Source organism: Octodon degus, unplaced genomic scaffold (assembly GCF_000260255.1).
Source record: "Octodon degus isolate 3935 unplaced genomic scaffold, OctDeg1.0 scaffold00004, whole genome shotgun sequence".
Classification (NCBI taxonomy): Eukaryota; Metazoa; Chordata; class Mammalia; order Rodentia; family Octodontidae; genus Octodon; species Octodon degus.
In genome coordinates, this window is record NW_004524580.1 from 31,715,320 (window position 1) to 31,726,789 (window position 11,470).

The following is an 11,470-nucleotide window of genomic DNA, read 5'->3' on the forward strand; positions in this document are numbered from 1 at the left end:
CCTCTCTTCGCCCCTGAGGTTGACACCTTTAGCTCCTTGTGTGACTGTGAGCATGTGGCGTTTGTCTTTCTGTGCCTGGCTTAGTTCACTTACCCAAGATCGCTTTCTTCTCTGAGGCTGAATGTATTCCACCACGTGGCGGTACCATGCTTTCTTTGTCCGCCCCTCTCTTGATGGGTGGCAGGTGGACTCCAGATCCCGGAGGTTGTGAAGAGCACTGCCGTGGTGGGCTGGCATGCCAGTATCTCCTGGACGTGCTGATGTCGCTGCCCTCGAGTAGGTGCCCAGAGCGGCACGGCAGCGTGACATGGTAATTTTTAATTTTTTGAGGACCCTCCATATTGTGCTCAATTACGGCTCTGCTAAGTTACATTCCCACAGTACTGAACAGGAGTTCTCCTTCCTCCATATCCTCCGCAGTGTTCATCAATCTTTGTCTTTTTGATGACAGCCGTTCTGGTTGTGGCGCTGTCTCCTTGGACGTGTGCTTCTTCACAGTTAGAGGAGAAGTGCTACAAATATTATCTTCAACAAGGAGCCGGGGAGTTAGCTCAGTAGAATAAGTGCTTCCCTGGCAAGCGCAAGGGCCTGAGTTCAGTCCTCGGTTCCACAAAAAAAAAAAAAATTATCTTCAACAAACTCAGGGGATGCGGCTTCTGAAGACATGGGCCACAATGTGCTACTGTAAAGTTTTTCAGAGGATTCTGGTGCAGCCAGGCCCACCCAACTGGCTGGCCAGAAGGATGACTCCTCACCCCCTTCCAGATGCGACCCTGGGGGTGTTCCATGTCCGCTCCCACCTGGGCCAGTACATGATGACCTATGATGATGCCATGTTGGCGTGTTCCTTCGAAGATGCAGTGTTGGCCACCTATAGCCAGCTCTCCTATGCCCAGAAGGTGGGTCCCAGGGAGTGGGCACTGCGCAGACAGCATCTGCAGGGGAGGAGGTGCTGGTTCTTCAGATGGGAAAGGCGTAGGCTGTTGGCTTTTGGGGGTCAAATACAGGAAGCTCCTGGAGCTATAGCTCATCGTGTCCAGTGTCAGTCATCTGCTATGTCAAGTGCTGTTTTTGAGTGCTTTGCCGGCATTATTAACCATCCTTACAACATCCTTGTAAGAAGTTTTATAGCAAGGGAAGCTGAGGCATGGAAACGTCAACCAGAATGTCTAACGTCTCCCAGCCTGGAGATGGTAGATCCACCTACTACCTTTCTTATTGCTGGGACAAAATACCCAACACCTGCAACTCACAATTCCACTGAGTGCAGCCCGTTCCAAGGCAGGACAGCGTGGTGGAGGAGATCTGACTGGCTCGTGGCAGCCAGGAAACAGGGAGAGAATGGAGGAGCCAGCGACAAGTCACACAGCCAGCGATACACACCTTGGAACACAGGCTCTTTGGGGGGCGTTTTAGGTCAAGTCATAAGGGCCCAGTACCCACAGGAGCCTGCCTCAAGAGTTTATTCTTGACCATAGCATCCAGCTGCCAAAGCGAGGCAACAGCTGGCAGTGTAGACCTCACCACTTGAACCGGAGCAAGCAGTGTGCAGAGCCGAGGTCTGTTCTCTCCAGCTCCACACCAGTTGGAGCTGTGTGACTGCGGGCTGGGACAGAAATGCAAGGGGCCGTCCCAGTCCCCAGCAGGGAGGGGCTGGGGCTCTCTGCTCAGGCTGCTCCCTACTTAGCCTCTGAACCCAGAAGCCTGCCCAGTTAGAAAGGCCCGCACCCTGGCATCGCCTGCTGGTGATTTCTCACCAGAAACAGCAGCGACTGTCCACAGGGTGTGACTGCAGGGCCCTTCCCCCAACCTCCCTCTCCACCAAAGCACTCTCCAGCCCTGATATGACTTTACCTCAGATACCACGACCTGGGGCTCCGAGGGCCTGAGTCTGCTCTCCTGCCTGCTCACCTGCGGCTGTGGCCAGGCCACGGAGCTCCGCTGCTGCATGGCATGCTCACGGAACCATCAGCAGCACAGCCCACGGGAGGAGCTCAGCTCAGTGCAAGATGTAGAGTGGACTGCCTGGCTCTAACCTGCTGCCTGCTGCCGGGACAGCTGAACCACTTACTTCTCTTTGCCTCAGTTGCCACAGTACCGTAGCAGGGTCTGAAAATTCCTCCTTATAGGGTGGGTGTGAAGGCAAAAGGTGGCGGCACCAGAAAAGTGCTCGCAAGAGAATGTGGCCCCAAAGAAATTCTCCAGTGAGAATCTGCTGGTGGTGATTATAAAGAAAAAGAAGATGCTGCATTAGACTTTCGTCCTCAGAATTTTGTTAGCTCGTAACCAGAAAAAAACTTGCACTGGGGTAATTGACTGATTGCAATCTTTGGGTCTTTTTGTGAACGCATTTGTGGTTCCTAATGCAGCTGGTCCCTATGCATGCTGCACCTTGATCATCGCCAAATCCTTCCTCAAGAAAGGGAAGAGGAATAGACAAGGACTTGGACACCTGTAAGAGGAATGGGCACCACACTCATGCATTCAGTGGTTTGATCAACAAAAATTTAGTGACCAGCCAGGCGTGGTGGTACATGCCTGTAATCTCAGCACTCAGGAAGCTGAGGCAGGAGGATGGCTGCAAGTTTGAGACCAGCTTGGGCTACATAGTAAGTTCAAGGCCAGCCTGAACTGCAGAGTGAAACCCTGTCTCAGAAAAGACCAAAACAAAAGACAAAAAAAATAATTAGTGAGCAGGAGGGATTCAGAAACTGAGCAAGAGTTCCCCAACAGACAAGAGACAGCGCTGACCCACAGTGCTTCTGTGTCACCACAGGCGGGGTACCACCTCTGTTCTGCGGGCTGGCTGAAAGGCAGGCGTGTCGCCTATCCCACAGCCTTTGCCTCCCCAAAGTGTGGTGGGAACGCTGTGGGCATCGTGGACTACGGTATCAGACCCAACGTCAGCGAGACGTGGGACGCCTTCTGCTACAGCATGAAAGGTAACTGTCCCAACCCAACCGGCCCAGCCAGTCTCCCAAGGTAAGCCCCTGTCTCACTGGGAGTGGGACCCCACGTGCCTCTGCTTCCAGAAGTGAACTGCACCTGCAAGATGGGCTACGTGGGAGACGGCGTCATGTGCAATGGGAACCTGCTGCAAATCCTGATGTCCTTCCCCTTCCTCGAGGACTTCCTGACAGTAGGTGTCACACACAAGGGCTGCCTTATAGCAACTAGCGGAGGCACAGGAGCTGGAAAGAGGGCTCAGGCTCGCTGTCATCATGGCTAAGACTTGGGGGTCAGGCTATAGCCTAGACTCTTCTCTGCACTGAGGTGCAGTGCTCCACACTCATGACTCGGAGGACGTCCTGTGCCTCGCAGTTCAGTCCATGGTGGGCCAGCTCCCAAGAGGAAGCAGTGGACGAGGGCCTGGCAGAGGATGGCTGGTCACAGCATGACGGCCAGGAAGAGAGGAGGACAGGGAGATGAACCCTTCTAGGCCTCACCCTTCTCTTCCAGCAACAGCCTGCCTCCTAAGGGCAGGTCAGCTCTGGGCTCCCAAAGTCCAGCCACTCTCCAGGAGCCCCAAGTGTGAGCACAAGTGCGGGCACAGCTCTTGGGGGACATCAGGTATTGGCCCTAATAGGCGCCTTGTCTGAATTTGCACCTTGTACACAAAGAACCTTAGGACACAGCCTAGCACCCCAGAACTGAGCTCAAATTCAAACTGAAGGGTCCTGGCCTCCCATCATCCTTTGTGGAGGCCAACAGGCATCCAGTGCCTGAGACACTATTCCCAGGATCTCCGGGGTGGTAGGGTCTAGGCATAAATGAGACTCAGGACCTGGAATAGGACGCCTTTGTGCACAGACTAAAGGAGTCCACCCTGCTCATCCAAAAATCGCAGTTGCCATGGCATGCTGGAGACATTTCCGCTGATTGGCTACTGCAGCATTTCAGAGCAAAGACAGCAACAGAATAAAACTCCCCAGCAAACGACTCCCCTTCTCCGGGCCTCGGGAGCCCTGTCTATGCAGGAACAAAGTTCAGATCAGGAGAGCAAGGTGTATCAGTGAACAAGAGACCCAGAATAAAGAGAAAGGTAAACAGCACTCAGTGCTAGAAGGCGATGCCTATGGCGGGGAAGGGAAGCATGGAGCAATGAGGGAAGCGTGCAGGACCCCCTTCTGCCTTGGAGGGGAGGCAGTCATGGGGAGACGGTGCCCACGCAAAGCATAAACCACAGAGAGCGACAGGCCTGGGGTGACTGCTCCCTGTAGAAGGACTGCTCCAGCCACCTTGTTGGGAGTGGCTTGCACAGGGCCATGGCTTGGGTCTGTGAGATTTGCTGAAGAAAGGAAAGATCTCCTAGCAGGAGCCTGACTGGAGGCTGGAGTCAGGGTAGCCCTGGGTGTGTCATACTCTGACACCCTCCACCCCGCCGCAGCACCGCTGGGCTGCCCGCTGACCTCATCTTCCTCTCCGCAGAAGGTGCTGGCCTACTCCAACAGCTCAGCCCGAGGCCAGGCATTCCTGAAGCACCTGACAGACCCAGCCACCAATGACACGTTCTTTGTACCACATAACAACGTTCTCGCAGAAAACAAGGTGCGTCAGGCTCCCCAGGGACCCCAGTGAGGTACTGGTCACCATGTCAAGGCGGGGTCACAAGTGACCCTGAAACGTGGCATCCCCACAGCTATCAAACAGCAGGTCAGCTGTCCCTCCCTCTGGCCTCACATGCTGTGATCTGAGGTCAGCCCTTGGTGGCTACAGCAGGACCCCCGACTGTCCCCGTACAGCCTCCCAGGAGAGCTCTCACAGCAGTGGCAGGAATGTGGGGAGCCCGGTCTGCCAACGATTTCCAAATCTTTGGTCCTGTTTGTTCACATGCAACCAACCAACAGGCAAAAAGACTGGGAGAGGTTAGCTGGGGGTGGTAGTGCATGCCTATAATCCCAGCACTTGGGAGGCTGAGACAGGAGCGCTGTGAGTTCCAGGCCAGCCTGGGCTACATAGTGAGGCCGTGTCTCAAAACAAAATAAAACACTGCCTTAAGAATACAGGGAGAAGGGCTGAGGAGACAGCTCAGCAATCGAAGCATCTGCCTGGAAAATGCAAGGACCCAGGTTCAGAGATCGATCCCTGTTACACATGCCGTGCCAGCCCCGGAACTGGGCGTGATGGTGCATGCCTGTAGTCCCAGCGCTCTGGAGGCTGAGTCACGAAGATCACTATGAGTCCAGACTGTATAGGGAGACCCTATACCAAATTAATTAATTTATTGACAACAACAACCAAAGAAGATTACAGGAAGAGGTGAAAAGCCAGGGCCATTGACACAACCGAGCCACCACACCAAGCCTCCCCTTGATGTAGAGGAATTGATAGATGTCTTAGCTACTTCCGCCTAACTGGACCAAAGTACCCAACACCTGAAAATTAAAGGGGGTGAGGCATACCTCGGCTCCCAGTACATCGTGAGCTGGCTCCAAGGCAGGGCTGGGGGGCAGAGGAGAGCTGCCCATGGCACGTGGACAGGAAGCCAGCCGAGAGCAGCCGGGAGGGCAGAGGCACCCTCTGGGTCCCGCCCAGCAGCCCTGCCCTGTCCGGCCAGGTTCCACCTCCTAGAGCAAGTCAGCCCTCAGGCCCCAGAATCCACAGGTCCACAGGTCTCGCCAATGATCCTATGAAGCTTTAGGCCCACATCTAGATAGAAACTGCAACAGCAAATCTGATCCGACCCCCACACTTCAGGGGACACTCACCTGTGGTCTCTGTCAGCCCCAGGCACAGCCCACCACCCAATGCCTAGGAGCCCCCACACCTCTACCCTACCCCACTCTTCCCAGGGTGCCACTGGGGAGCTCTGCCCTGGATGGGACAACTTGCCCTCCCACTCCCCAGCTGTGAGTGGGAGAGCCCCAACAGTCCAACACCCACGTAAAGGGTGCTATTCCGTGCGCCTGCTCAGCCTGGGGTGATTTCTTGTTTCTCCTTTCCTCTCAGACCCTGTCTGGGCGGGATATCGAGCACCACCTCGTCAATGTCAGCAAGGTCTTTTTTCGTGACCTCATCAACGGCACCGTGCTGCAGACCAGGCTGGGAAGCCAGCTGCTCATCACTTCTGGCCGTCGTGAGCATCAGTACGATATGGTATGAGAAAATGTGGGCTTAGTGGGAGGGCTGGGTGCAGGGCACACACCACAGCGCCTGCCGCACAGGAGGTGCGCAGCCAGCCTGAGGGTGAAAGCAAACATGAAGCCACCGGGTAGGGCCCGTACAACCTCAAGCCCCTTGCAAATAGGCTTCCTCCAGGAGACGGCGGTAGAGAAGGACCTTGGTGTCTGTTATCTTGTCTGTCCCAGGCACTCACTCCCAAGCGCATGAACGATCCCAGTTCTGCCCCCTGTTGTAAGGACTTGGACAGTTACCCGGCTTCTGTCTCCATGTCCTCATCAGATTCAGGGGATGCTGGGGGCAGTGTTGGTATTGATAGTGGTGATTGCTTTGATCATGGTGATGGGGGGCAGGAAAACTTAGATGGAGAGCTTATTGGGTTTTAAATAAATACAAGTTAATTTATGGAGAAGTGAGACGAGACAGGGGCTTGGGCTGAGAACAATAAATTGTGGCACAGTGATTAAGAAATAAGTGGGAGAGACTAATGGCAGACAGGGACTGCGTAGTAGGTGCACGTGGATCCGTGCCCTCATCGGCTCCCAGTGGTGGTCAGGGTGTTCTCTGCCTGACACCAGGCAGCACCTTTCTCAGAGCAAACGTTACGACCTGCTTTCTGGTAGAAAGACGAGGTCAGAAAGCCCTGCCTACATCTGCTGCTTCTCAGGTGCCTTCCGCTCAGTAAGCCCAATTGCATATTTGAGGTGAGCTGTCCTGAACCCCTTTAGTGATGACAGTAGTGGTGTGAATTTGGAGGAGGAGGAGGAGGAGGATGGTGGCGGTGATGTGGATGACGACTGTGGCAGGGCCAGTGGTGACGATATGGACAGTGATGGTAGTGGTGACGGTAACAGTGGTGGTTAAGATGACGGTAATGGCCAGGACGGTGGCAGTGGTGACCAAAGGATGCTGATAAGCGGGGCATGGTGGCACACATCTGTAATCCCAGCACTTGGGAGGCTGAAGCAGGAGGACCGTTGCAAATTCAAGGCCAGCCTGGCCGACAAAGTGAGCTGAAGGCCGGCCTGTGCTGCGTAGCGAGTCCCTGTCTCAAACAGGACCAAAAGAAAGTCTAATCCAGGTGAGGACAATGGTGGTGGCATCATCGATCATAGTGACCATCCGTAACAGCTAAAGCACAGACAGTGGTGGAGGTCTCAGGATTCAGCCTTGCGATTTGCCAAGAATGATACCTGGAAGGCCCCCAAAGGGCAGGCAGCCCCCAGGAGGCAAAGGGCAGATGGTCACAGAGCCGCCAACACTCTTCTTTCCCTAGAGGAAGATATTTGTGGATGGCAGAGCCATCGTGCTGGCAGACATCTTGGCCACCAATGGAATCGTCCACATTATTTCGGAGCCTTTGGAGGCACCTCCAGCCCCAGAGGTGAGTGGCACCAAGGGCTCCTGGTGAGGCACCAGGCAGAGCCCAGCGTCCGTGTCCCTGGACACAGCAGGCTGCTGGGAAGGCTGTTCCATCCTTCCCCTAGGGAGACGGAAGCACCCCGCCTGGCCCATCCCATCCTGCTCCCACCCAACCCCCCATTCAGATTCAAGAATGAAAGGGGAAGGGCTGGCCCTTGGCCTGGAGGAGCAGGTGGAAGGGTGTGAGAAACCCTGGGAGCTCGGGGGTTACCTAGGAGCTCCAGGCTTCTCATCTGCAAAGTGCAGAGGCAGACAGCCTGCCTCCCTGGACTTTGGGGAAGACTGCAAGTTAAGGAATATAAAACAGGGCCGGGGATATAACTCGGCGGCATGAGCACCTGCCTGGAAAGCACAAGGTCCTGAGTTTGATTTCCAGTACCAAACGCCAACAACAATAAAAAGGAAATATGAAATAGCTCAAACATCTCTGGGACATAATACATGGTACACCTGGCTGTAGTCACTGTTCGTATTCTAACTTTTTCTCATAACTATAAAGAAAGCTCAAGCTGCTTCCTGCTGGAAATTTCCACAGTGTAGTAACCAGGCACCTAAGCTCCAAAGCCCAAGGGGCTCTGAGCCCACTTCTGCCAATTAGCTAGGTGATGCCAGGCAAGCACTCAGCCCTCTGTGCCTCAGTGTGTCCCCATTGCTTTGGCTTATGACATACTTCAATGGATTGTTTCATAAAATAGACCCTGGCAAAAGTGAGGGCAAACTTATTTTTACAATCCTGGGGACTGAGCCCAGGACCTCACAAAGCCAGGCGAGCACTGTGCCATTCAACTATGCCCTCCCAGGACCTAAACATTTTCTTATTTTCTTATTTTATGTTAGCCCTAAACTTGTTCTTATGTTTATCTCCATTGCCCCAAGATGCTCGGGGCCAGCGGGAGTAGGGGGACCCCGGCACACACACCTCTCTGAGGGAATCACTGGTTTTAAGAACTAACCGCTTGCCTCTCAATGTTCAGACTCCAACCCACACTGGCTTGAGGACAGGGGTATTCTGTGCCACCATCCTGGTCATTGGAGCAACCGCTTTGGCTGCCTATTCCTATGTCCGGCTCAGCCGCAGAGGCATTGGTTTCCGGCGCTTTAAGGTGAGAGGACAGTGGGAGTGTGGTGGTGGGGCACACGGTGGGGCTTCTGCTGCTATAACAGGATGCCTGGAGTGAGCAGGCATGAAGAACAGGGGCTTGCTGTGGCTCGTGGTTCTGGAGTCTAGGAGAGCCAAGGGCGTAGCTTCTGGTGAGGCCCTCGAGCCGCTTGACTTCTGCCATGCGCAGAAGCCCCCCTGCTGCCGCACTACACCCTGCCGTCATGGTAACTAACTTAGAGAGTGACTGCAAGAAAGTCGCGACCCCTCTTCCTGACCCCAGCACCTCATAAGGCCTGCCCCCTACAGCAGCGGCCACGTTTCAGCAGGGGTTACGGAGGGGACAGACCCCAGCAGGATCTCCTCAACACTAGGCTCCCGGCCGGCTGAGGCTCTGCAGCTCACCGCCTGCTTCAGAGACCTCAGCCAGTCAGCACTTGGCACTGAAGCAGAAGCAGACACCCCATCAGGCTTCCTGCCCTTGGGTGGGGTTCCTGCCCCTGGGAGAACCCAGAGCGGGTGCCTGCTGCCTGAGACAGGGCATGGTGAGGCCCGGAGGGCTCTGGGGCCCACATCAGGCATTCAGCAGTTGCATTCACCGGGGAGGATTCCCTAGACCAGCACCCGCTATGACCAGAGTGGGCTTTGAGACAGGCCCTAGGGCTGGGGGAGCAGGGCCAGAGACAGACACAGCCAGAGCCTCGCCCTGCAGCCAGCAAAGCAGCAGGGGCAAACCCGTGTGTCAGCGAGCCCTCCGGCGTGGTGACAAAGTGCGGGAGGTGGTAGGCTTAGCAGGAGGAATTCTCGTGGCTCACAGCTTCAGACGCTTCAGCCTCTGCTGTCTTAGCTCATTGTCTCTGAGCCTGGAAGCAGAGAAGAGGAGGCACCAGGGTCGGGTGACCTCACTGCCTCCCTGCTAGACCTGAACCCCTAAGCCGTCACCTCCCAGCAGCATGGCAGTTGAGGATGAAACCTTTAACAATGGGCTCTGGGGACACTGCTCCAAAGTGGAGCATCTCTCCTTGTGTGCTCTGAGCCCTACCTGCTCCTTGGGCTCCTGCTCCCCAACATGCTCCTGGGAAGGCTGTGCTGAACCCCCAGCAGCAGCTCCCTGCCTCTAACAGCTAACTGCTTATTTATCCACTCAGGAGCGAATCTCAGCAACAGTCTCCCTTTTCTGTTCCCATGGCTACCCCAGGCTAGGTGATTTATAAAGCACAGAGGTCTAAGCAGCTCCCTGTCCTGGAGGCTGAGGCCTAAGACCGGGCAGCCAGGCCTGGTGAGGGTCTTCTCACCACTGGACTCTGCAGAGTCCCATGATCATCTAGGGCACTACTTGGCAGGACAGAATCCTGGCTGGGGTGCCTCCTGTCTTCCGGTAGAGCCACAGACGCATCTGACTAGGGCCCCACCCTTGTGGCCTCCTCCAACCACTGTTACCTTCCAAATACTGAGCACAGGTTACGTTTCTACCTTCTTACACCTTGCGGTGAGGTTAGATTTCAGCATGAGTTCGATGAGGACATTCAACCCATAGCAACATCATCTTACCAAACATGTCCGTGCTGTAAACTCCTGTGATATCAGGTTCACAGTCAGGCCTACACCACTCTGGGGTCTTCTGACTCACGAGGCCACCAAGGCTACCCTGGGCCGTAGGGGATCCTGGCAGTGCAGGGCACAGGAGCACTTCCTGCTGGGGCAGAAATGCTTCTGTGCCCATCCTGTGGTGGACCACCCCTGGGCAGACACAGGATGCAGCTGAACTGAACACAGAAGATTTGTACACGTGCTTGGATGGTAATCTTATCTCAGTGAGGGCTATTGAAAAGAAAAGGTTCCCAGGCTGCAGAGACAGCTCAATGGACTAAGCACCTGCCTGGGCAAGCACAAGGACCCAGGTTCAATCCCCAGTACCACATGCCATACTGGCCCCACCCCCGAGCTTGCCAAGCTGGCCACCACGAACAGGCATGGTGGCGAAGCCCTGTAATCCCAGTGCTGGGGAGGCTGAAACAGGAGGATCACCACATGTCCAAGCTGTGCAATGAGACCCTGTACCAAATAGATACATAGGTAGAAAGAAAGAAAGTGCCCGAGGCACAGCAGCCTGCTGTCCCTGCCAATCTGAGACACTTCCACCCTGGGCACCGTCCCTGCTCTCAGCCCTCACACTGTCTCCATGAACAGCCAGAAGAGGACATCACTGTGGCAGTCTTCAGCAAGCAGTGCCAGGACAACATCTCCAACCCCACGTATGAGAGCGTGAGCGCAGAGCCTCCCCCACCTCCTGGCGACCCCGAGGTGAGTGGGCACTGGGACCTGCGTGTGTCCCAGCATGGTGGGAAGGCCAGCTGGCAACAGCCCCAAGGCTGGCGCAGCTGTCCCTAGCTCCTGGACTCCTTCAAGGGTGGTGCTGGAAGTCTGGAACTGTCAGAGCCAGGGGAACTAGAGCTGGCCAGGGCCAATCTGAGGACCAGGTGGGTGTGGCCAGGACTGAACTGCGCCACAAACATTTATAAGGTAGCATGTGCAGAATAAGACAGGACTGGGATGGCAAGATAGCTCAGCAACTAAGTGCCTGCTTAGGCAAGCACAGGGACTGGGTTCAATCCCCGGCACCACATGCAGTGCTGGCCCTGCCCTTAGGTGAGCTGAGCCAGCCACCAAGTCTGGGCGTGGTGGTGCATGCCTGTGATCCTAGTGCTGGGGAGGCTGACTATGAGGATCACTATGAGTCCAAGCTGCATAGTGATTCCCTGTGCCATGTACCAAATACGAGAGAGAGAGAGAGAGAGAGAGAGAGAGAGAGAGAGAGAGAGAGAGAGA

At 55.3% G+C, this 11,470-nt stretch overlaps 1 protein-coding gene across 2 annotated transcripts in view; it reads left to right on the plus strand.

Moving 5' to 3' along the window:
• The window catches only part of Stab2 (stabilin 2), a 157,510-nt gene that overhangs the window by 143,789 nt on the left and 2,251 nt on the right, over positions 1–11,470 (plus strand). For both annotated transcript variants that reach the window (XM_023716932.1, XM_023716933.1), the window contains exons 61-68: positions 766–899; positions 2,777–2,942; positions 3,033–3,139; positions 4,429–4,548; positions 5,950–6,096; positions 7,397–7,504; positions 8,517–8,645; positions 10,832–10,945. In XM_023716932.1, the coding sequence (XP_023572700.1) occupies positions 766–899; positions 2,777–2,942; positions 3,033–3,139; positions 4,429–4,548; positions 5,950–6,096; positions 7,397–7,504; positions 8,517–8,645; positions 10,832–10,945 (1,025 nt within the window). The remainder of the gene's footprint in view (positions 1–765; positions 900–2,776; positions 2,943–3,032; positions 3,140–4,428; positions 4,549–5,949; positions 6,097–7,396; positions 7,505–8,516; positions 8,646–10,831; positions 10,946–11,470) is intronic.